General features: G+C 39.1%; 1 protein-coding gene across 1 annotated transcript in view; it reads right to left on the bottom strand.

The window, feature by feature from the left end:
- Nucleotides 1-26,483, bottom strand: part of HECTD2 (HECT domain E3 ubiquitin protein ligase 2) — a 52,007-nt gene that overhangs the window by 4,861 nt on the left and 20,663 nt on the right. Inside the window, exons 5-16 of the mRNA XM_032231496.1 lie at nucleotides 26,309-26,398; nucleotides 20,762-20,826; nucleotides 20,034-20,079; nucleotides 17,736-17,845; nucleotides 12,549-12,697; nucleotides 10,767-10,890; nucleotides 7,692-7,788; nucleotides 6,616-6,723; nucleotides 5,518-5,650; nucleotides 4,462-4,550; nucleotides 3,018-3,176; nucleotides 1,557-1,631 (exon numbers count right to left, since the gene is read on the bottom strand). Coding sequence (XP_032087387.1) covers nucleotides 1,557-1,631; nucleotides 3,018-3,176; nucleotides 4,462-4,550; nucleotides 5,518-5,650; nucleotides 6,616-6,723; nucleotides 7,692-7,788; nucleotides 10,767-10,890; nucleotides 12,549-12,697; nucleotides 17,736-17,845; nucleotides 20,034-20,079; nucleotides 20,762-20,826; nucleotides 26,309-26,398 — 1,245 coding nt within the window. The remainder of the gene's footprint in view (nucleotides 1-1,556; nucleotides 1,632-3,017; nucleotides 3,177-4,461; nucleotides 4,551-5,517; nucleotides 5,651-6,615; nucleotides 6,724-7,691; nucleotides 7,789-10,766; nucleotides 10,891-12,548; nucleotides 12,698-17,735; nucleotides 17,846-20,033; nucleotides 20,080-20,761; nucleotides 20,827-26,308; nucleotides 26,399-26,483) is intronic.

Genomic DNA, 26,483 nt, shown 5'->3' with positions numbered 1-26,483 from the left:
GCAGCTGTTAACACATTAAGTGAATCTGGCTTCCCCATTGATTTTGTTTGTCAGAAGGTTAAAAGGGGATCACATAATCCCGTGACACTGGAACTATTATAACAGAGGTGGGTTCCTACCAGTTCGCACCTCTTCGGTAGAACCGGTTCGTCAAATCTACCGAACCGGTTAGAAGAGGTTCCACCAGTGGACCCGGAAAGCAGGCCACACCTACAGAAGAGGTTCCAAAAATTTTTGAAACCCACCACTGGTCCTTGGATATGATTATTCTACACTATCATGCTCCTATTTATAAAACTCAGTGCCTCTGTGAAAGGTAAGGATGACTACTGCGTTTGTGGTGCAATCAGAACATTGCGTCTGTTGAAGTTGTTTTAACGCAAACCAAAGATGCCTCTTAAAAAAGAAGTTTACATCCTATTCTTATGCATGCCAGCGCTGTGTGTGAGGTAATTTAAGGTGGTTCTGACAAGTGCCGTTGGCATCTTCATATCCGGTCACATGGGCGGCAAGCCACTCCCATCCGGTCACATGGGCGGCAAGCCACTCCCACAAAGGAGGCCACACCCACAGAGTAGGTTCGAACAATTTTTGAAACCCACCACTGTATTACAAGTACATGCCATTTTAAGTACATGCATGTTGCCAAACATCCAAATTTTGATCACATGATCACAGAGGTGGTATAATGGTCATAAGTGTGAAAAACAGCCATAAGTCACTTTTTCAATGCCTTTGTAACTTCAAGTAGCCACTAATTGAATGGTTGTAAGTCAAGGACCACTTGTACCTACGTATAAAGAAAAAAAAATGTTACTCAGAACTTCTGTCAGAATGTTAAGCCTTTCAGTCAGATCATATGAGATTTGGTAAATGTGTACATTTCCATTAATTCTAAGAGAAATTAAAACTCGTTTACACGCAAACAAGGTGTTCCTTGGCTGTAGCTACAATTATTTTTCAATTCTTCAAATGGTATTTGCAGTAACATTTATTTCATGGGAAAGTGTTCTGAGCTGTCCTTTGCAGTAAGTAGAGGCTACAATGCCTTTCAAGAGCTTACTGAAAAGATGGAATAATTGAAAACTGAATGCAGCCAACCAGACTAAAATAAAATCTGACATTATTAAATAATTTTGACTGATGTGCTGTCTAGCCCCCAGCTGCAATAAAGAAAGGATAAAAAGAAAGAAGCTAAAAAGAAAGATTAATAGCCAAAATATTCTAAATGATTGTAATAAATCGCTTGGGAAGATGGAAAAAACAAAATTTGGATAATACAGAATTTTGGACAATGGGAGTATATTTTGAATGACGGTTTTTACTTCCATCTTTATTCTTAAACTAATTAAATGCTGCTGTTGTCAGAAATGATAGAGAAGTGTTTTAAAAAATATTAATATAATTAATAATAATGGATAATGGAGGGAACAATTTAATAGATCCCTGAATTTAGCAAGGGGGCTGGATTAGACAATTATACAATATATAATTATATAGTTATGACCTGTTAGATTCCTTCCAACTCAAACATTCTGATTTTATTATTATAATACCTGGAAGGTTGAATAAAAGTCTTCTTCAACATTCCCTTCATAGGCTAGCAGCTCATTTAATCCATGAGCTAACTCCTGTAAGAAAGGTTTTTGAAAATTAAAATACGCAGAATGCCCTTCTTTCCTTATCAATCCTAGAAATGTTATGCAGGAGATCATCCGAGCAGCCACAAGCGTTTCATATCAGATACCAAATGGACACTCTTACTGCAGCAAATATGATTTACATCACTGCTTTTCCTTTTGAAACGGGTTACCCATTTTTACTTTCTGGATCAATGTTTTTTAAAAGGAAAAAAGGGGAAACTTACTCTATATTTGGTGCTTCCTACACAACTACTGCTATATCTAGAAATGAAATGACACCTGTTGTTTAATAGTATAAAAGACATCATCGCAGGATCATCCAAGTAAAACTGCATAAAACATCTGCTAGTCTCTCCTTGCATAGGTCTTGGCAGATGGATAACAAGGCCAAATCCAGTTCAAAAATCTGGCTGATTATGTGATGAGCCATAATGTATTAAATTTATATGCTACTCAGCTCCCAGCGACTCAGGGAGGTTTTGAACATCAACCCATGCACAGAGTTTCCTTCATCATCATACAGGGATAATAATAAAAAAACCCAATGGAAATATCTCTGTATCTAAATTACCTATTTAAATACATTTCCATTATGTTTTATTGTTTTTAAAAATGGAATCTCTATAAAGTCCTTATTTTAATAACAAATACTTCTTTGAGGATACAAGTTACATAGAGCTAGAAGATCTGGGCTGCACAAATTCCTGATGGCAATAGCAATAGCAATAGCAGTTAGACTTATATACTGCTTCATAGGGCTTTTAGCCCTCTCTAAGCGGTTTACAGAGTCAGCACATTGCCCCCACAGTCTGGGTCCTCATTTCACCCACCTCGGAAGGATGGAAGGCTGAGTCAACCTTGAGCCGGTGAGATTTGAACCGCTGAACTGCAGATAACAGTCAGCTGAAGTGGCCTGCAGTGCTGCGCCCTAACCACTGCGCCACCTCGGCTCTCAGTATCTTACAACTGAGTTTCTTTTTCAAAGATTGCACCTTGTGCTTATTTACAATAGTGCTATATTTGTCAAAATGAATAATTGTAATCATGCAACAGAAATAGAAATGGCTGTTTGATTTAGAACTAAAAACTTTGCAGATATGGCTGATAATGTACGTAACATATACAGCAAGTATAACACCAACAGACACAGTATAAACAAAGTAGAGGTAAAGCATTACCTGTTATCATTGATGCAAAATATATGCTATTTGTAGGTTTTATGGTGTAATAATAATAATATATGAATCTGCTAATGATAAACAGGAACTTTATAAAGTACAAATAGTATTTTCTGCTCTATAAACACAAATGCAGTAAAACCACCAATACTGTATTGAAAAAAAGTTGACATTTCAAAATAAGTCTTATACCTACCGGCATAACCCGGCACAGGTCATCAATAGTAACATTACCAATTCCTACAGGTGTATTCAGGTCACTTGGTACAATGGGAGGACTAAGTAATTTTTTGTAACAGCAGAGCGGAAATCGAATATCCAGTGTGATACTATTATAGACAGCTAGTCCCATAAGCTGGATGATGAATGTTAAGTTTAAAATCATATTCTCATTTTAGGGCATACTATCAGTTTTACTAACATTATATGACTTAATACACATATTAAACAGGGGTGATAAAATTATGACATATTTAGAATACTGACACTGCATCTAAATGTAATCCAATTTCTACAACAAAATAATCCACCAACAAGCTTATTAATAGACCATGGAATTCCATTCTGGCATAGGAATTCTTTAAAAAAAAATAATCCCAGAAGGCAACAAGACATTTCCAAATGTTGCCAAAAAATATGATAGCCCACAAATAAAAAAGGCAATGGCAAAACCACTTCTGAAAATGCTACCAAGAAAACTGCAGGGACTTATCCAGACAGTCTCTGGGAGCCAAGATCGACTCGAAGCGTGTAACCTGTTGCACTTAAAAACTACTTTAAAAATACATTTTTGGCTATTATATTGGCATATCAGCATTATAACCATGAAAATTTAAATTTTATTCAAAAGATTCCTCCTCGGTGAGTTCAGTTCCCATCATGACAAGTCAATATGTGGCACTGAAGAGGGCGGCATCCTTTTTTCTATGTGAAATAATGTTTTTTTTTTTAAAATGGGATTTAAATACATGATCTTTATTTTTACACTCTTAAATTAAGACATTTCGAGCTAAGATATAAATAAAGTCATTCATGTAATGACTTTTGGCAGCTGCAACAGAGATGGAAAAGTAAGTTTGTGATCAATCTTCTCATTTACAACCTTCACAGGTCTGTAAAACAAAGAAAATTTGAAGTAAGATCATGTGCAATCAAGCACAGTTGCAGATTCATTCAGTGATTGCTCTGCTTAATGACAGAGTTGCTGGTCCCAATTGTGGCTGCTAAATGAGGACTACCTAATATGTATTCGTTCTATAATAATCAAGTCCTGCAAACAACTTTTTAAAAGTATTTGGGTCTAGAATGTGGCCATCATGACTCAATACTGAATCCAGAACTCTTCTATTTGAACATATTAATTTGTGCCAATGATACAATCTTCCTTTATTAATACGTTGTGACAGTAAACAGCAACTAATTCTGTTGGAATAAATTATTATTTTTCATATTTGAACCATTCTGTCAAATATGAACATAATCTTTCTATCATAACTACTGTTCGTCTCCACTGTACATAAATCTATAAATATAGTCAAATGTATGCTATGAAAATAAAAAATACATTAAAAATGTAAAAATGTCTTATTATGGGGCATCGGTTGTGTATACAGCACCTTCTAGTGGACAGAAAAGGATACAGCTCCAACCAATCGGAATTCAGAGTAATTATCACAGTTCAAACTACTAAACCAATGACAGTAAGAATCTTTGTGGTATGTAAACATCCCTGTAGGAGAGAATAAATGTTTCTGTAATGAAATTATATTAATGTTCTCAAAAGATACTGTTAACTATGTTTAAATTTTTCATTCTCATCTCTCAAAGATGTTCAAGTAATGGTTTTAAATAAATATATATATACCTATATCATTACAGTAAGAGAATAATTTCTCTATTCATAAATTGCATTAGTGGTTTTATTTCAAATACTGAAATACAACAAAACTGGAAGATCAGCTGGAGGAAACAAAACATATTCTAATTTCATTTTTATTTGAGAGCTTATATCAGTTTTGTAAAATAGTTAAAAAAAATTGAAATGTAACATCAATATTGAATAAAATACGATGTATACAGTATATTTCCTTAAATGTAAAGCATACCAGGATAATGATAGGTATAGTAATAATTCTTTAAAACATTCCAAAGAAGCATTACCCACTAATACTATTTCATACTTTAGATACTCTCTCCTGGATTTCTTAATTTCTTTTAGCCTCCCTATTAATTGAGGAGAAATTTTCAATTAGTTCTCTACCCAGAAAGAGAATCTGATATCCTTTGTATGACACTAAAAGGCTCTGCTATTGGGAGAATACAGGTTAAGCCTATCACAAATGATCCAAGAATGCAAAAAATTGACAAGCAATTAGGTAATCTAACAGGTTCTAACAGGTTCTGGAGAACCGGTAGCGGAAACTTTGAGTAACTCAGAGAACCGGTAGCGGAAATTCTGAGTAGTTTGGAGAACTGGCAAATACCGCATCTGGCTGGCCCCAGAGTGGGGGAGGGAATGGGGATTTTGCAGTATCCTTCCTCTGCCACGCCCACCAAGCCACACCCACAGAACTGGTAGTAAAAAAAAAAATCACCACTGCTTAAAGGTCTTTGTTTAAAACTTCGTCACAAACAAACAAGTTTGGATTCATTTTTATCTTATTTGGTGAAACACTAAGTAGAACTTAAAAACTCACCATAGTCTGGCTGAAAAATTTGCCTAATTAAAAGAAGAAACCATTCTTTCGTTAGGCCACCCATGTCAAGACCAGCTTCTCCTACAAATGTAACTTTTAATTTCTTTTTTAAATCTGCTCGCTTCCTTGTGAGCTATTGAAAACAAAACGGTGAACAGTTAAAAAAACTATTGTCTTATAAAACGAAATAAGATAATAACACAATTTGAACATTTGGAGAACAGGGAATATGAATCCAACATTTATAATACAAACTAACACTCAAATGTAAAGACAAGCACATTTTTGTCTTAGAAGATTCAGCTATTAGGGATGTCATTAACCTTTCTATACAATTTCTATTTCTATTAGTAGAAATAAGAGTTTTACTTAATTCAGCATAGCTCATATACCACCCCTTTTACATATATTATAAAAATAATGCAGAGAAATTGGATATATGTTTAATAGATTGAAAATAACCTTACAAAGAGAAAAATGGAATGGGGCATGTTCAACTTTGAGAAAGATAGCATGGGTATATTTGCGCTCATCAAGTGCTTGAACAAATATCATGCAAAAAAAAAAGCTTGTTCTCCATTATTTTGTCTGTGACATAATATTATTGGAAGGAAGATTTTAGTTAAACTTTAAGATAAAAAATCCTAAAAATCTTTAAATCCTAATCTGATTTAAAGAAAGTGGAACAGGTCCCAGAGAAGGTAATGATTTCCCCTTCCCTGGATCTGGTCAAACAGAGGCCAGACAGCCATTTCCTGAGGATGCTTTAATTTGGAACTCTGCATTTGACATAGTTGGATATTATTTTTATGTAAGCCGCCCGGAGTCCTTCGGGATTGGGCGGCATATAAATTTATTAAACATTAAACATTATGTCCTGAAGAGGTCCTGAAGTGCCCTTTGGATTCTATGACACTGTGATTTACATGGTCTCTTCTCCATCATTTATTTTCTGTCCTCAGCATAATTGACCAATTCATCTGAACTAGGATCTATGGACAAATCAAAATGATTTATGACTTGGATATGGCAAGGATATCAATCTGAACCCATCAGACTGTTTCTTTCAACAGATCTTACAGAAACCATTTTGCATACCTCATCCAATGAATCACTAACTAGGTGCATTCTTCTCACTTTTACATTTAGGAATAGCATATTCATATCAGGTCTCTGCCTCCGAGATACTTTATCAACAAGGCTTTGCTACTCCAAATCCGAAGAGGTTGTGGAAGGAAAAAAAATAATGGTTATATACAGTCCTCTATGAATTATGAAAGATACTATGATACTGTAAACTAATTTTTGCAACCTAAATATCTAATATGAATGCCAATCATACATGTTTCTACCTGACCTTAAATATGGATTGCTAATACTCTATCAAATCTACATAGTTAACAATCATATAGAAAAGGTATATCAAATGCAATGTTAGGTTAAGCAATAGGTTTTGATTGGAATAATTTTTGATACAGAAACATAAATATTACCAAATAACTATAAATGTATGCATTTAGTGACATAGGCATCTTTCTTCTGTGGATAGTTTTGACAGCAATTATAATACTGATACAGATATTAAAAATATGCTCCACACTTAGCTTACAGAATCTGCTAGCAATTAACTTCTCCTTACAATCCTTACGCCCACCTATCTTATAATACACTGTAGGAAAGAGGGACAGTGAAGTGAAGAATAGTTACATCTAGCTGTACATGTAAAAGTCAATTCTAGTACCTGTAAAGTCATTCAACCCTGACATTTAAAAAGAACATAATCATTTACAGTTTGTTCCATAATTATTTTAGATAAATATCTTCCCTCTTTGATATTACAAGTGTTTCATCATACTTGTTGGCTTTAGTAGGAATTAGGTCAGCAAATAAGCAGCAGATATTATTTCGAATTGCAAGATACCTGGAAGAGTTCCCACCCCTCTATACAGAGAGTAAACCGTCCCTAATACATTTTTGTAGATAATAATTTATTAAATATATATCAGATATATTGCAACTCCTAGCAATTCTGCAGTTAACTTAAAGCATAACTTAAACTGTGTCATAACAGAAATCTAAATATAGTTAAAAAAGAAGAGATTGAATACAAAATATCTAAAATGACATTATTTCAATTTTAATACGCAATTGATTTAATAGATAAGAATGCTTACCCGTGCAATATTTATCATTTGTTGTTCTGAATCTTTTTGAATTATAATTTTTTTTGCTGCTATAGACATAATGAATGGATATTGACAGAAGGAAAACCTAAATGACAAAATATTACATGCATGTGTATATATTTATACTGAAAGAAACTAATGGAAGTAATATATAAAGACAATAAACTGAATCACGGTAGGTAAATATAGGTCATCCTTGACTTACGATCATAATTGCTAATTGATTCTGTTGCTAAGCCAGACAGTTAAGTGAGTTTTGCCCCATTTTATGACCTTTATTGCCACAGCTGTTAATTGAATTACTGCAGTTGTTAGTAGCACAGTTAAGTCAATAGCAATAGCAATAGCAATAGCAGTTAGACTTATATACCGCTTCATAGGGCTCTCAGCCCTCTCTAAGCGGTTTACAGAGTCAGCATATCGCCCCCACAGTCTGGGTCCTCATTTCACCCACCTTGGAAGGATGGAAGGCTGAGTCAACCTTGAGCCGGTGAGATTAGAACCGCCGAACTGCAGATAACAGTCAGCTGAAGTGGCCTGCAGTACTGCACCCTAACCACTGCGCCACCTCGGCTCTTAATCTGGCTTGCCCATTGACTTTGCATGTCAGAAGGTCACAGAAGGTGATCACATGACCCCCCAGGACACTGCAGCTATCATAAATATGCATTAGCTGCCAAGCATATGAATTTTGATCACATGACCATAGGGATGCTGCAATGGTCGTAAGTGTGCAAAAAAAGTCACTTTTTTCAGTGCCATTGTAATTTCTAATGGTTACTAAATGAACTGTTGTTAAGTTGAGGATTACCTGTGTTAAAAAAGCAACTTACAAAAGAAGTTAATTGCTTAGCAATTCATAACGTATGCATGTTTAGCTAATTCAAGGGACACGGATTTCCAGTGCTGTATTTACTGAGTAATGTAGTCTTCCATTTCATTTTCATAGGAAATCTTGTTATCGCTGTTGCTATCCCTCTACAGCTTATTCCTCTGTCTGTTTTTGTCTCTGTTTATCTTCATTTGCACTTTGGAAACTTGAAATAACACTAGTTAAGAGGCAACTTACTTATATCCTATTGAAAAACCACTGAAAATGTGTTGGAAGCCATGAAGAAGAAAATGGATATCTGGGGAATCTCTGTATGTTTACCTATGAGCCTTCTCTGTGGTTGCTCCGACCCTCTGGAACGAGCTCCCCGTGGAGATTCGAACCCTCACCACCCTCCAGGCCTTCCGCAAAGCCCTTAAAACCTGGCTGTTCCAACAGGCCTGGGGCTAAAGAGCTGTTGACCCCATCTCGAATGGTATGACTGTTGTGTGTTTTTAAATTTATGCATTGTTATGTTTCGTTTTTATATTTTGTCTATACCCCTCTTCCCTGATTTGAATTGTGAGCCGCCCTGAGTCCCCTTCGGGGGAAAAGGGCGGCATATAAATATAATCAAATCAAATCAAAATCAAATCAATCAAAGAAACACTTAATAATTATGATAGAGATCCTGGCAATCTTTGTCCTCCTCCTCCTCTTAGAGAACATAACTCTATAAATTATACAAGAGCCGAGGTGGCGCAGTGGTTAGGGTGCAGTACTGCAGGCCACTTCAGCTGACTGTTATCTGCAGTTCAGCGGTTCTAATCTCACCGGCTCAAGGTTGACTCAGCCTTCCATCCTTCCGAGGTGGGTAAAATGAGGACCTGGATTGTTGTTGGGGGCGATATGCTGACTCTGTAAACCGCTTAGCGAGGGCTGAAAGCCCTATGAAGCGGTATATAAGTCTAACTGCTACAAAAATAAAATAAAATCTCCCTTAAATGAATATTGATATTCTGGAGATGAAAAAGAATTATTAAACCAGCTTTTCAAGTTTCAAGTTTAATTTTATTTATAGGCCGCCCAATCCCGGAGGACTCCGGGCGGCTTACAGAGAGGGGAAAGAAAAGAACAATAAAAGAAAATAAAAATAAAATAGACAAGTTAAAAACAACACAGATACATTCATTTCAGTCGGGGCTGGACCTCAACAATGAGGTCAACAGCCTGCCGGAATAGCTAGGTCTTGACAGCTTTTCTGAAGGCCATGAGAGTGGGTAAGGTCCGGATTTCTGGGGGTAGTTCGTTCCAAAGGGTCAGAGCAGCCATAGAGAAGGCTCTCCTCCGGGGACCCGCCAGCCGACATTGTCTGGCTGACGGTATCCGAAGGAGGCCCACCTTGTGGGATCTCACCGGCCGCTGGGAGGAGTGTGGCAGTAGGCGGTCTCGCAGGTATGCTGGTCCTAAGCCATGCAGGGCTTAGTACCTTCCATGTGTATCGGACTGAGGTTTCAGAATTATGGTCATTGAAAAATATAAATGATGTAGACCAGGACATATTAAGCAAATTAGACAGAGAAAATCTAGAGCCTAAAGAATAACTTGATATGACTAATAAAGAGCACTGAAGGAGCTACTGATAGAACACCATATAGAGAATAAGTCAGCCTTAAGGGCATTACAGGCAGCTATAACTGCTATAAATGACACACAAAAATGATCCTGGATATTTGATCTTCAACTAACCTCGACTCAAAAATTGAAATACTTTTTACATTCCACACAGCACTTTGAAGTGTTAAGAACATTACATTATTGTTAACATTTAATTCTCTCCTTTCAATGTTTAGCGAGCTACACACAAAAAGAGGACAATTTGAAATGTCAAGAAAGTCTATATTGCTTTTACACCAAGTTTTTTGGAAAGTTGTTTTGAAAAAAATCCTTTTATCATTTGTATTTCAAAATTGTTCAGATTGTGCCAAATACTAAGAATAAACTGATTCTGAATACTGGGAAAAAAAACATTTACAGCTGTGTTGTGAATGGATATGCAATTTTTTTTGAACAAAGCACATTTTAGCTGTCAGAAATGTCACACTGATTTTTTTGCGAACCAAAAACTGAAGAAAAATTGTAAGGAAACTATAATCTGGTCCAGGTTGATAACCTGTGCAACACTAATAAAGCTATTTTATGAATAAAAATTACTACTAAACCTCTATTTTTTTAAAAAAATAATCACTTACCTATGAGAATTTCCATAACACTGCCAGTTATGATAATCTTCCATGAGATCAATATGATCTAGCGTAGAATTATAAAAATCCGTATATGGAATAAGAGTAGAATTAGCTAGAATATTTGAAGCATCTGCAATGACATATTTAGTTATTAGTAAGATTGTTTGGCAACCTTGTTTTAAACAATGAAATTAAGACTTGTCAAAAAAAAAACAACCAATAATATTCTTTGATGCAACAATATTCTCTAACAGAAGGGATAAGTTTAGACTTTTAAAAGTATGAGTGGAACAAGAAAGCTTTACATAGTTTTTGGTGGTAACATAAAGGTAGTCCTCAGTTTGCAATCACATCTGAGCCCAAAATTTCTGTTGCTAAGTTGTTAGGAGGCGGCCTTATTTTATGACTTTTTTTTTGCCATAGCTGTTAAGAATTTCCCACACTGATTTTGTTTGTTGGAAGCCAGACGACAAGGTTACAAATAGTGGTGCCATGACCCTGGGACATTGCAACTGTCATAAATATATTGTAATTGCCAAGCAGCTGAATTTTGATCACGGGGATGTTGCAATGTTGTAACTTCAAAACAGTCACTAAACAAAGGAGCCGAGGTGGCGCAGTGGTTAGGGTGCAGTACTGCAGGCCACTTCAGCTGACTGTTATCTGCAGTTCAGCGGTTCAAATCTCACCGGCTCAAGGTTGACTCAGCCTTCCATCCTTCCGAGGTGGGTGAAATGAGGACCCGGACTGTGGGGGCAATTTGCTGACTCAACTTGCTAAAAAAATCTGTAAACCGCTTAGAGAGGGCTGAAAGCCCTATGAAGCGGTATATAAGTCTAATAAATAAATAAATAAATAAATAAATAAATGGTTGTATGTCAAAGACTACTATACGTGATTCTGATCTTTTTTAAAATGTTAGTAAAGATGAACACTATGAAGCGGTATATAAGTCTAATAAATAAATAAATAAATAAATAGATAGATAGATAGATAGATAGATAGATAGATAAATAAATAAATAAATGGTTGTATGTCAAAGATTACTATACGTGATTCTGATCTTTTTAAAATGTTAGTAAAGATGAACACTATGAAGCGGTATATAAGTCTAATAAATAAATAGATAGATAGATAGATAGATAGATAGATAGATAGATAGATAGATAGATAGATAAATGGTTGTATGTCAAAGACTACTATACGTGATTCTGATCTTTTTAAAATGTTAGTAAAGATGAACACTATGAAGCGGTATATAAGTCTAATAGATAGATAGATAGATAGATAGATAGATAGATAGATAGATAGATAGATAGATAGATAGATAGATAAATGGTTGTATGTCAAATACTACTATACGTGATTCTGATCTTTTAAAAATGTTAGTAAAGATGAACACTTAAGCTACCGCAGCATTCTTTAAGTCTCACTTTTATATATTTGGATAACTGCAACAATATCATAGCTGCAATATATTAACGTGCAATGACATTCTTTATAACAGCTGTAATCACAAATCTTCCAAGCCATTAGAAATATTACTACTACTATTATAACGTGGAAACCTTTAAATATTTTCTCTTAAAAGTGGCTAAAAATAATTATAAAGTACTGTACCATATAAAGACTGTTACATACATGTTCTATTTGAAAGTTTTCTGCTATTATGTGATATGTTGGTTTAAAGAGAAAAAGGCTAATTTCATACTGACATAATTTGTGATGATTTAACGCCTTACAGCTATGAGAACTCATAAAATAGTAATTGCAACTAAACAAACTTACTAAATAAAGACAAAACTTTGGTTGCTGATGGAATCCACCAGGTGCACTTCTCCATAGGAGGCAAATCTTCAAGTTTTGCCGGAAACAGGCGCAAAGAAATAAATTGTAAGATTCTATCTATAATTTGCTTGATTCGCTTCAGTGACATCCTATAAAATATATTAATATTGTTTTTATAATATAGCATGAGCGCTAACAGAATTCATAGTTCGTACATCTTAATAACAGTTCCACAAAATGTTTCTACAAAATATTTCATGAGGAATTTGGCGTTGGTTCCTACCTGATACGCCCTTTTTCAGGACGGTGGAGACATCATCTAGGGATGGGTATGACTCCGTTAGGATCCAATACGACTGGGTCGACAAGTATTAAAGACACACCCACGAGGCTCCTCCCCAGAAATAGATGAAGGAGTGACTTGTAGACTGCCGTGTAAGCAATCTGAAACGATAAATGTTATCTCTCCCCAAGGAAAACAACAGAGAAGAAAAACCAGGAGTAAGTCCCTCTGGAACGAGCTCCCCGTAGAGATTCGGACCCTCACTACCCTCCAGGCTTTCCGCAAAGCCCTTAAAACCTGGCTGTTCCGACAGGCCTGGGGCTGATGAGTTCTTGTCCCCGCTCGAATGGTGTGGCTGTTGACTGTTTTTAAATTGTGGTATTGTTTTGTCCGTGTTATTTTTTTTCCTGTTTGTATCCCCCCCCCCCCCCCCGACTTGGTTTGCGAGCTGCCCTGAGTGCCTCTGGGAATAGGGCGGCATAGAAATACAATAAAATCAAAAATCGAATCGACGTCAAAGTAACGGGGTGGGGCTGGATGATGTCTCCACCATCCTGAGAAAGGGCGTATCAGGTAGGAACCAACGCCCATTCTCCTAGTAGGTGGAGACATCATCCAGGCATGGGACATACCGAAGCCCAATAGTCCCATCGGGAGGGAATGAAATAAGAGAAGAAAGCTTAAGTAGAAACCACATGCTGCAACACGCGCCGTCTGAAAGAAGCGTCTGCTGAGGCGTATCTATTGAGCTTGTAGTGGCGGATGAACGGAGAAATTGAGGTCCATGTGGCTGCTCGGCATATCTCCTCCGATGAAGCTTGAGACGACCAGGCTGCAGAGGTGGCCGTGTGTGGAGTGCACCGTGATATGAGGTGGAACAAGCAGAGACAGTGCAGAATATGCCCTAGAAATAGCTGCCCGTACCCGATGACCAATGTCCGAAGAGGAGGCCTTTGAGCCTCTCTTACCTCCTGGCTGGAACTTGACGCAAAGAGCCTCAGATCGCCTGAAAGTAGCAGTTCATTTACTATAAACACGTAAAGCACGTCGTACATCAAGGTAGTGCCACTTACGTTCCAGCCTGTGTGATGGCTGAGGAGAGAAGTCGGGAAGCACCAATTCCTGGGTTCTATGGAATACAGAATTTACCTTCGGTACAAAGGCCGGATCAAGCCGAAGGACTACCTTATCCGGGTGAAAGATGCATAAATCTTGTCTAAATCTTGTCGGACAAGGCTGCCAACTTGGAAACTCGCCTTGCAGAGCTAATGGCTACAATCAAAACCACTTTTAATGTCAAATCATGTAAAGACACAGAATGCAAAGGCTCAAAGGGAGACTGAGTTAAGGATTCCAGGACTTTGGAGACATCCCAGGTCGGGAATCTGTGTATTGTCGGCGGCTTGATGTTTGTGGCACCTCTCGAGAAACGACGAATAAGAGGTTCATGAGAAAGGGGCTGAGCAGAAGTCAGAGAGAGAACTGAGGACAGGGCCGCCACCTGGCGACGAAGAGTATTTGGCGAGAGTCCTAGATCCAGCCCCTGTTGGAGAAACTGGAGAATATAAGGAATAGAAGCCTGTAGAAGAACAATGCCCTTTGTATGGCAGCAGAGAATTGATTCCAAGTGGCATCGTAAATGCGGTTAGTAGAAGAGCGCCTGGAGGCTTGAATTGTATGAATGACCTTGGCGGACAGGTTGGCAGTCCTTAGAGCTTCCCGCTCAGCCTCCAAGCGGTGAGACGCAACCAAGGAAGGTCGGGATGTTGGAATGACTCCTGGAGGAGCAGCGAGGGGAATTGAGGCAGTTGCCACGGTGGCGCTACAGAGAGGTTCATGAAGTCAGCAAATTAGGGCCTGCGGGACCACCGGGGTGCAATTAAGATTAGTTCTGCCCTTTCCACCAGCAGTTTTCGCACCACTCATTGAATGAGAGGGGTAGGGGGAAAGGCATACAGAAGTCCCAGAGGCCACTCGCTCCTCAGAGCATCCATGCCCTCTGCCCCTGGAGCCGCAGTATTGTCCTGACAGGCAAAGAGGTCGAGAACTAGAAGTCCGAACCTGACCGTCAGTTGCTGGAAGATGTGCTGATGTTAAGCTCCACTCTACTGAATCGGTGTGCATGCGGCTGAGGTAGTCTGCCTGAGTGTTTTGGACCCCTGATATGTGCTCGGCCCGGAGAGACAACAGGTGGGTTTCCACCCAAGATATCAGTTGGAAAGACAGAGTCATTAGATTTTGTCCCCCCCTGCTGGTTTATGTGTGCTTTGGTGGTGGTATTGTCCGTAAGGACGAGCCCGTGCTCATTGGCCACAAGAGATTCAAACCAAAGCAGGGCGAGAAACACGGCTCTTAGTTCCAACCAGTTGATACTGTTCCTCTGGTCGGAGCATGACCAAAGGCCTTGGGCTGTGTGCGACAGAATGTGAACTCCCCAGTCTTGCAGACTTGCATCCATCGTTAGAGTGATGCATGGGGGGTCGCGAAATAGAGGTCCCTGTTCCACAGCAGGGGAGAGCCACCAGCGTAGGGATCGCCTTACTTCCGAGATCAAGCGAATTCTGTGTTTCGAGCAACTGCAGTCTGTCTTCTGATACGGGAGCAACAGCCATTGGAGCTGGCGACTGTGGAATCTGGCCCACGGAATGATGTGGAAAGCCAACACCATATTTCCCAGTAGTTGGGACAGTTGAATGAGAGGAACTGCTTGCTGGCCGCAGATGGATGAAACCTGGTCGCAAATGCTCACCTGACTTTCTGGAGATAAGAAGACCTGTTCCAGAGAAGTATCTATCACTGCCCCCAAGTGTGTGAGACGAGTCGTGGGTTGTAGATGACTCTTCTTCAAGTTGACCAGAAAGCCATGGTCCTCTAGGGTCTGAAGGGTGAGCTGGACGTCCCGGTGGGCCTGATGTGGCAACCTGGATAGTAACAAAATATCATCAAGATAACAGAGAATTCTAACCAGGCAGGTTTGAATAAGCCCAATAAGGCAGAAGGAGCAGTTGTCAAGTCCTCGTCCTCTGACAGGTCGGAATCATGAGTGACCTGTTCCTCAGGGTCAAAAGCAGAAGGCTGAGAGGCATTTGCAGAAACTGCCCTTTGAGAATGGTTAGAATGCCCCCTCTTTGGTTTGTTAGAAGTGGAGCAATGAGGGGTGGCAGCAGCAGGAGGCCGATGTTGGAGGCCTGCAGCAATGCCCCATTCGATGGCAGCTGCTATGTCAGCCATATCATTAGGGTTGACGGAGACAGCCCTGGGGGCAGGAGAATCCATGTCTATGTCCAGGGCGACGCTACCATCCCCTTCAGAGTCAGAATCCCCTTGAAATCCAATCCCATCCTCTGGGTTTAAGGGAGAAGCCATGGGGGGGGGGAACATCCCCATCGGTATCAGCGGAGAGATCCTCCATGGGATTGAAATTTGTTGGGGGAGAAACCCAAGGAGCAGGGATGGGAGTAGAACAATGATTGGTCTTAGAAGTGGCCTTTTGTGGAGCAGGGTCAGAGGCCTTGTCAAGAACTGCACTCGGGGTAGTCACATTTTGGGCCTCCTGAGGAGGGGCCGGCCTAGAGGCCTTAGCAGGCTTGGCAGTAGAAGACTTGGAGCTATAGGCTCTCTTTTTGCTTCTAGTTTCAGAGGGAACCGGAATAGAAGGGACAGCTGGAGTGGATGAATCATCCCCCTGAGAAACCGTGGTCTCGTTGGTCGCCATTACTCACAGTTATCGTTGAAGGCTTCCCGCCTAAACAAAATGGCCACCACAGATTTTGTGCTTAAATCAAACGGCTACCTGGGTAGATAGGGCTCTGAGGAAGAGCTGAGGTAGCAAGCCGACCAGGTGGCTTATTGCTAGCGAATTAGCTGCCCGCCAAACGCTCCGGCATCTGGAATGGAATTTGAAGCCGTACGAAGGACGCTGCTGAGGCGGCAGGAGAAGGCGGCAGTGAGCAAAACGCTCAGTGCTCCAGCGGCTTCAGCGATTGGAATCGGCTTCTCTGCAGCACAGCTGCAGCGATCGTCTTGTTGGGCGGCGCGGCTGCAGCAATCAGCTCCTTTGGTGGCGCGGCTGCAGAGATCAGCCTTTCGAGTGGCGCGGCAGCAGAGAGAGGCAATGAAAGGAGCCTGAGGGAAACCCTCATAGGCTGGCCGCCAACGTTCTCCACTGCCTAAACAGCCAAGTCGGAGAGAGGCAAGAGCCTCCTAGAGGCTGCAACGCCTTAATAGGAGCGAAAAAGTAGCGCCAATCGAATACAATTTGAAAGAGGGCCAATTAGAGATTTTTTAGTAGAAATTTGGAGAAGTTTTAGGGAAAAATGAATTAGTTAGCAAGGAGAGATGCGGAGACACGGCTAATCGAAGGATCGATTGAGTCTATTTCTGGGGAGGAACCTCGCGGACGTGTCTTTAATATTTGTAGACCCAGTTGTATTGGATCCTGACGGAGTCACACCCATACCTGGATGATGTCTCCACCACCTACTAAGAGAAATAAATATTCTAGAGAAAATGCATTCAGCAGTATTATTAACCCTTTCTATGAAAGATAACAGTTACTTTTTCTAACTTATTGTTGCCAATTCTGCATGTAGTTGCAACTAGATAACTATGACTATAAATCGGTGAATTAATGTCATTGAAATCAGTGGGTTTCACATTTTGGTTTAGGCACAGAATTTCCTTGTCCAGAAGTTTGAGAAAGTCAGGGTCATTCAGGGCAGTTTTTGTTGTAATAATGAATAAAGTTTAATTTAATATAAAACATAGGAGTTTATAAGTCTTAGCAAGATTTTGTTCAATAGTTGTGAGTACTTCAGGGTATTTCGACTACCCTACATAAATAAAAACCACTTATAATAACTGAAAACATAAACCCCATAATTTTAAACAGAAAATAGCCTTACTTCTTAAACCAGTGAATTAGGTAGTGATGATCCTCTTCGGGTAAGGCAGCAATCTGTCTTAGCAAGTGAGCAAAAATAACATACGTTGTTGTGCTACTAAACAGAGGATTCTGAAAAAGATTAAAAACACTTCATTAGTATATTGTAAAAAAAACCAAAATAAACTATCTATCTCCAAATTATAATAATATTACTGAAATAAGTGTAAGGTATTTTGATTGGTTCCGATAAAGTATACCCCAACTGTGGATTTTTCTCATTATGGAGCAACACAGGGATTGCTTTATGATTCTTTTAAAAAGTAACATTTCCTCAGTTCCTGGTGACTTAATCAATGGGTTCAACCACAAAACCGCAGTAGACAAAAGCATGCTCGACGAAAGCGCGTACGTGACATCATCACAGCGCGATGAAAACATCGCGCTGTGATCAATAAATGTAAAAATAAAGCGAAAACCTTACCCTAACCCCCCCAAACCTAACCCTAAACCTAACCCTAAACCTAACCCTTAACCTAACCCTAAATCTAACCATAAACCTAACTGTTAACCTAACGCTAAACCTAACGCTAACCCTTAACCTAACGCTAAACGTAACCCTAACGCTCTAAACCTAACCCTAACCCTTAACCTAACCCTAACCCTAAACCTAACCCTTACCTTTATGTGAATCGGCTTGCTTTAATTTTATTTTTATTTCAATTTTTAATTTTTTTCTTCGCGCTGTGATGATGTCAAATGTGCGCTTTCGGCGAGCGCGCTTTTGTGGACCGCGGTTTTGACGGGTCACGAATCAATGAGTTCAATTTAGAGAAGTAACCATGCAAGACACCTAGAAGTGAAAAGACTGCCTTTTCCTTTGCATTGAAAATAGATGGAGTATTGTATGATTCTGTCAGTGATTACTGTATTTTTCGGAGTATAAGACACACCTTTTTCCCTCAAAAAAGAGGGTGAAAATCTGGGTGCGTCTTATACACTTAATATAGCATTTTTTGCCTGCCGAAAACCCTGTCCCCTTTGCAAAAATGGCCATGCATAGCTTTTAGGAGGTTTCCCGAGTGCTCCTGTGGGCCGGGGAGGGCAAAATGCTGTTTTTTGCTCGTTTTTGCCCCCCCCAGCCCCCAGGAGCACTCTATAAGCCTCCTAAAGGTTATGCATGCCCTTTTTTTTTGACAAAAAAACGGGCCCGTTTTCACGAAAAAGAGGTCATTTTTGGGAGGTCTGCAAAGTGCAAAAACTTTTTTTTAATTTGCTTCTTCAAAATCTTGGTGCATCTTATACTCCGAAAAATACGGTAATTGCTTTAGCAATAGTAGTTAGACTTATATACCGCTTCATAGGGCTTTCAGCCCTCTCTAAGCGGTTTACAGAGTCAGCATATTGACCCCAACAACAATCCGGGTCCTCATTTTATCCACCTCGGAAGGATGGAAGGCTGAGTCAACCCTGAGCCGGTGAGATTTGAACAGCCGAACTGCAGAACTGCAGTCAGCTGAAGTAGCCTGCAGTGCTGCATTTAACCACTGCGCCACCTCGGCTCTACAAGCAACCTTGCCCAACAGTGCTGTTAAGTAATGATGGAATTAAGCTAGAAACATGATAAGATGAGGCTATCCCTCTTCCAATCATATCACTGGGATAAAAGCATACATTAAGCCAATCCACTGATTTCAGAAGTGAACTATTACAGCACAGCAATAATCTTTTAAACACAGCTGCGCCAGAAAGTTTGTTTTGTACCTGAACAAAATCCCGTCAAGATAAAAGCTTCCTTCAATAAATTTCACTTTGGAAGATAGACTGAAGTGCTAACTGCAATCATAAATTATCATTCACAAATAAATGGGAACACATGTACTAGGATGTTTCAAACTATGAGACTGATCTTTTTTGCATTTGATGCTCATTATTGTTATAATTCTCTTTGTGCATAAGGATGGTAAAGATGGTAAAGGCAGGCCTGTAGGAAATGACCAGGCTGAGCTCAAGGGAGGGGTCAAACACATCATCAGTCATGAGACCCTGTGCTCCCACAAAATATCTAAGTCCAGCCCACCCTGAATTCCTTTCTATTTCTACTTCTCACTAATTTCCACTGGTAGTAGGTCAGATTCTTGTAGGGACCTTAAGTTTGCAATACATCTTTATACTCATTTGAACCGCCTGAATCTCCTGATTTCCTCAGTGTGTGACAATGACTGGCATAATGAGTGTTAGGTAAAATAACATTACTTGCAACAGTAATTGGCATACAAAGACAAATTGGCATATAAATACTCCCCCCCCCCCTTCTTACCTGTAGAAGAACAAAATATGCTCTGAGATCATCTTTTGTTTGTGGCCTGAAAGAACATTAATACGTGAAAAATGAAAGGCACAATCTTAAGTGTGTGAATGCATGCTCAACTGTAAGGAATTACAGCTATTTTATACTAGCTAGACTGTGCATAAATGTTTAAGAATAACTATAAAGACATACCGTATAGACATTAATAATCTCCGATTGTATGACAAAATTATCCCTAGTTATGGGTAACACTTTGGAGCCATAAAATAGAATGAGATTTTTCATCAGAAAAAGATGTTTTGCATTTGTTCATGTGAGTTCTTATTTATCAAACTCACGTGTTAAAATTATATATTAATAAACTTGTAAATTGTGAAATGCAGAGAATAGAAATATGCCACAATTTTGTACAGAGACCTAATATTGATCTCTGCTAATAGACATTGCAAAAAATGTAAAGATCAACAATGTAACTACTCAATTCAACTCAGTCCTTCCTCTTCTTGTCCCACAACAACCCCACAAGCAGGGTTTTGCTAAGACTAGCCCACAGTTACCTAGAGGGTTTTCATGCCTAAGGCGGGATTGTGTAGAACTCACATTCTCCTTAGGCCAACACCTTAACTACTGCATTAAACTGGCTCGAATGTCTAATAAGTTATGTATTTAAAATGCAAATTCTGTGGAAATTGAAATGTCATATGTTATAGACATATATAAAAATTAGTTGTATTTACCCTTTCCATTCATGCAATAAACCATTAATTATTCCTTTTAGGACACACTTCTGGATATCTTGAGGCTAGAACAAATGAAAAAGGAGTGAAATAACAACCCAAATAGATTTTTATCAATAGCCCAGTTGAAACAATTATTATTACGAAGTGGTCAGATCACAATTGTAAAAATGAGAATTTAAAAACGTTTACATAAAATACAATATATATTTTTAAAGCATAATTCTGAAATGCAGAAGGAATCTCAAAGTGTAACTTTTTTTCAAAATTATCAATTGGTGATCTTTCATGCAATTGTTTAAATAGCTAGGACCATTTTCAAAGGTTACTTCTGAGACTGATGATGATAATACACACACCCACACACACAACCACACATATGTATAAAGATAGGTAGGTACCGTATATACTCGAGTATAAGCCGACCCGAATATAAGCCGAGGCACCTAATTTTACCCCAAAAAGCTGGAAAAGTTATTGACTCGAGTATAAGCCTAGGGTGGGAAATGCAGCAGCTACGGTAAATTTCAAAAATAAAAAATCAGTGTTATTTGAAACTCAAAGTTATGTTTATTCAAGGGACCCGCTTAATTAAAGTGTTCTATAATATCAGTATGACTTATAATACTGCAAGTCTGCAATATTAAAATACTTGTATAGGGGATCCCCGGGATCCCCCGAAGAGATCAAATCACAACCAGTATGCCACCTTCTTGGTATATTGTTTTTATTTTCACTGAGTTTTTTAAAATGAGCATTATTTCATCCTTTTTTTCTTTATGTTTGATTGGTATCTGCAATTTGTGTTAATTCTGTTCATACATATAATATAAATGAAAAACCCAGCTCTCTTAAAAAATATTTTAAGTTCTTTCTGGTGCTCCCTTTTAGAATTGGCCAACTAATATTTCTGTTCACCCAACTAATGTCAGGCAGCGTTAACTGAAAAAGTAATTTTTCATGAAAGGACATTTTCCTAGGATTTTAATTGTTCTTACTGTCAGATTTCTCGTTATTTCCAGCTTGAGTCTCCTTCTGACAAGTTTCCATTGCTTCTTGTCCTGTCCTCAGGTGCTATTGCTGCCGCCGCCTCCTCCTCCTCCAACAGCACCAGCACATTTGCTGCCCAGCGCTGCGGCTGAGGTGAAGCCGCCAAAGCTCCCGCTGGCGCCCCCGCAGCGTTGGGCGGATATCCGGCAGTGCTGTTGGAGGAGGAGGAGGCGTACCAGCCTGCCATCGCCGGCCACCGCTAGCCCCGCCGCTCTTCCCACCCCCTTCCAAGCCCCACAGTCCAGCGGATGGAGCAGAAGCAGCTCGGGGGCTTCGCTGCTGCTCCCCGCATTTGCTGCACGGGGATCCCTTGGAGAGGGGATTCCAGCCTGCCATCGCCAGCCACCGCTAGCCCCGCCGCTCTTCCCACCCCCTTCCAAGCCCCACAGTCCAGCGGATGGAGCAGCGAAGCCCCGGAGCTGCTTCTGCTCCGTCCGCTGGACTGTGGGGCTTGGAAGGGGGTGGGAAGAGCGGCAGGGCTAGCGGTGGCTGGCGATGGCAGGCTGGAATCCCCTCTCCAAGGGATCCCCGTGCAGCAAATGCGGGGAGCAGCAGCGAAGCCCCGGGGCTTCGCTGCTCCATCCGCTGGACTGTGGGGCTTGGAAGGGGGTGGGAAGAGCAGCAGGGCTAGCGGTGGCTGGCGATGGCAGGCTGGTTCGCCTCCTCCTCCTCCAACAGGCAACAGCACTGCCGGATCCAGTTGTAGACTCGAGTATAAGCCGAGGCGGCTTTTTTCAGCCCAAAAAGTGGGCTGAAAAACTCGGCTTATACTCGAGTATATACGGTAGGTAGTTAGGTAGGTCAGTATGAAAAAAAAGATGATTGACTGATTGATTGATTGATTAATAAATAGCTAGATAGCTAGATAGATAAATAGATGGATGGGTGGGTGGATGGATGATCAATTCCAGTTTTTTTAAAAATAACAGCTTTTATTGTAATGGAAAAATCCCCTTGTATCTAAAACTTTACAAAATGTCTATTTCCCATTTCTAGATTTATTTTAGGAACAATATTTCATTGTAAAACACCAATTTCATTATGGTATCACTTAACTACACAACAGCCAATAACATACTAAATCAGGAGTGTCAAACTCAATTTCATTGAGGGCTGTATCAGGGATGTGTTTGACCTTGGCGAGTGTGGGGATATGGCCAGGGTGGGTATAAGGCCCTCCCGAGCTCCATTTTCGCTGGAAGAGACAACCACAAGCCGGTCCTCCACTGTTTCCAGGGCGGCTCTGCGGGCCAGGGCTAAGCACCCCCGTGGGCCGGATGCAACCCAATGGGTCTTGAGTTTTTAGTACACCCCTGTACTAAATCATAATACCGAAAGTTACGACTAAAGGAAAAGTGTATTTTCCTCTAATGGAGAAAGAGAGTAATTTATCTTTTCAGAATTATCCGATGTTTTTTCTGACTGTTTATGTTTTTGGTGGCAAAGCTAGAGCATGTAAGACTAAATGACATTTAAATTAATGGATTGTGAGCAACGGGAAGCACAACCTCTGCACATTTAGTCATATATTTTACTTTATTCCATGATATAGATGAATAGGGCTTTAGTCATACCTATTTCTTTGAAATGTTCTTACTGAGCTATTAAATATTGCAATTTAGATAGATAGATAGATAGATAGATAGATAGATAGATAGATAGATAGATAGATAGATATTTTATTTGTATGCCGCCCTTTTCCCTGGGGGGACTCAGGGCGGCTCACAGTTCAGGGGGAGGGAGGACAAACCATGTTAAACACATAAAACAATACATCGTTAAAAGCACAACATTCATACAATTCGGGTGGGGTCAATATCTTTAACCCCAGGCCTGTCGGGACAGCCAGGTTTTAAGGGCTGTGCGGAAGGTCTGGAGGGTGGTGAGGGTACGAATCTCCACGGGGAGTTCGTTCCATAGGGTCGGAGCTGCCACCGAGAAGGCTCTCCTCCGCGTGGTTGCCAGTCGACATTGACCGGCAGATGGGACTCGGAGGAGGCCTAATCTATGGGATCTAATTGGTCGAGTGGAGGTAATTTAAAAATAATCATAGATTTCTACACACTCTTAAGGAGTAAACAATTGTTAGTGGAAGTTTACTTTTAAATGTTCCTATTTATAAATCACTGAAGTATTTAATATCCTAAGAGAATAATTTCAAATGTTACATTCTAATAGTATCTACTTTTGAAGCTGGATGGCAGCGAGTACTCAAAATTTCTCCATTCTTATATAGATAGATAAATGGCTGTAACTCAACAATGCATTTGTTGATCACTTCAGCATCTTCCTCTCAAACTAATTACTATGTTTCTAGATTTTTATATACCCTGTTTTGCTCCACAAAAATTAGGTCTTACCCTTGAGTATCTATAAGATAGATCATTTTTATTTTCATGCATGATAACACTTTTTATTATTTTTGTGTTAGTTATATTATTGGGTCTAGAGTTTAGGGCTATACAAATATGTGATTCAGATATTTGGGGGTATAACTAGATTGAATCTCCAAATTAAATCAGATTTCAAAACTGTCTTTCTAAGTTGCATTATGGTGTCAAATACAAAAATGGAGACCGAATTTATTTGGCTTTTTCGTCGAGGTGCACAATGTTCTTTTTAAAATCAAACTGGCTCAATCCAAAGATTTGATTTTACTATAAATAAATAGAAATCTCATTGAATATTTCAAAAGAATTTTGCCTGCTTGGTATTCATGTGCTAGAAATCTTTTTTTCCCCTTGCTTCTTTTTCTCTCACAGTACAGAGAGCATTGTAAAAACGGCCGCAACTAATTTTCAGGGTCTAACTTATGAACAATAATTTAGTGCTGAAGAAAACAGTGTGTGGTTTATTTTGTCATGTAAACAGATGAGTATTTTCTCAGAAATTATTCAATATGTACACAGTGCACTGTTTCCATATGAGTATTTATATATAGTATATGTGATTTTTATTCTTGCATATAAAATGTTTTTCTTTCTCTGTTTTTCTGTGCTAGCAAATAACTTAAGCCAACAGTTGATATTTTCATTCAATATGTTATATTAACATAGCATTTTTCCCTTCTCTTATTTTGCAGCTCCTTTTTAGAAAAGAGCTGCCAACCATCCAACATTGATCAGGTTCTGTAGTCATGGGAGTATTTGGAAAGAAGCTGAAAGAGGGAGAGAATTCACAAAGCACTGTGAATTAGCACGTACAGTTCTTTTTGAGAGACCGCCTGCTGCCGATTACCTCCCATAGACCCGTTAGATCGCACAGGGTCGGCCTCCTCCGGGTTCTGTCTACCAGCCAATGCCATCTGGGTAACACCCGGGGGAGGGCCTTCTCTGTAGCAGCTCCGGCCCTTTGGAACGAACTCCCCGCGGAGATTCGGACCCTCACCTCTCTCCAGGCCTTCCGGAAAGCCGTCAAAACCTGGCTGTGCCGGCAGGCCTGGGGTTGATGAGTTCCCCTCCCCTCTCGACTTGTATGGCTGTATGACTCTTGTGTATTTTAATTACGTGTATTGTGTCTGTGTCCCCTTTTCCCCTTCTGAGTTGTTCGCCGCCCTGAGTCCCTCCCGGAGAAGGGCGGCATACAAATAAACTAAATCTGAAATCTGAAATCTTTTTAAAATAAATACATAAAACATATAATCCCTACCAACCACTTCCAAGAGATGATAATTTTTCATTTTCCCATACAATTTTTTATAGAAATGATTTTATCTCAAGTAAAACATCTATATCTCTGTCCATTTATGCAGAATTTCACAGACCCAAAAGCAAGCAATATTCTTTTTCCAGCCCTTACAGATAAATAGTCTGCAATTAAAACCAGTAGTATCTATAACATTTTTGGGATGTGGAAATTAATTAAAATCCAGAAACATTTCAGTTTGAAAATATTATTTAGATATGTTAGTTATGATACAATGTTATTGGAAAGTTATTTAGATCTGTTCTCTGTTTAAAATGAATATATGTTCAAATTCATATTGTCACTATCTTTCTCATATAAACTTATTTCATGGTTCAGTTCAGGTTTATGTGGACAGATTAAATTATGCAACTAAGTTAAATAATTTATTTTTGAAAATTTACACTATGATATATAAAAATAAAATTAGCATTTATTATTTATAGTGTTCTACAGTGATTACTTCAAAGGCAAAAAGATATTTCAGACCAAGTGGGGATATTCATGTAATATTTATCTGTATACCGTAAGTTTAGATTTAATAACCATTAAAAAAAACCTTCTGCTGTTTACAGCATCATACAACCATCTTTTCAGTTATAATTTAAAAACATATTAGACAAATTCAAAGAGATTATAAATCCTGATGATTATTAAAGTGTACTTCAGAAATATTGACACTTACAACAACTGTATAAACCCAGAAGCTACCCAATATCTAAAATAATAATTGGGAAAAAATTGAACTGTAATATAAAGATATTATAGTATTCTGTACAAGATTAGAAAGCAGAAAGCAAACAATTGACTTACAGCTTGAAGTAAGGTGTCATAAACTTCATTCACATATTTAGCATCAATTCCACAATCTTCAATGGAATTATAAGGAGTGTCAGTACATTTCTGCAAATTGAAATAATAAACATGAGATAACCTTCTCTAATGTATTTTCAAATTGTGTCACGACTATAATTCTTGGAATAGTATT

This window comes from Thamnophis elegans, chromosome 15, assembly GCF_009769535.1.
Source record: "Thamnophis elegans isolate rThaEle1 chromosome 15, rThaEle1.pri, whole genome shotgun sequence".
In the NCBI taxonomy this organism is placed as follows: domain Eukaryota; kingdom Metazoa; phylum Chordata; class Lepidosauria; order Squamata; family Colubridae; genus Thamnophis; species Thamnophis elegans.
The sequence above is the reverse complement of the archived record's forward strand: the minus strand, read 5'-3'. Positions and strand labels throughout refer to the sequence as shown.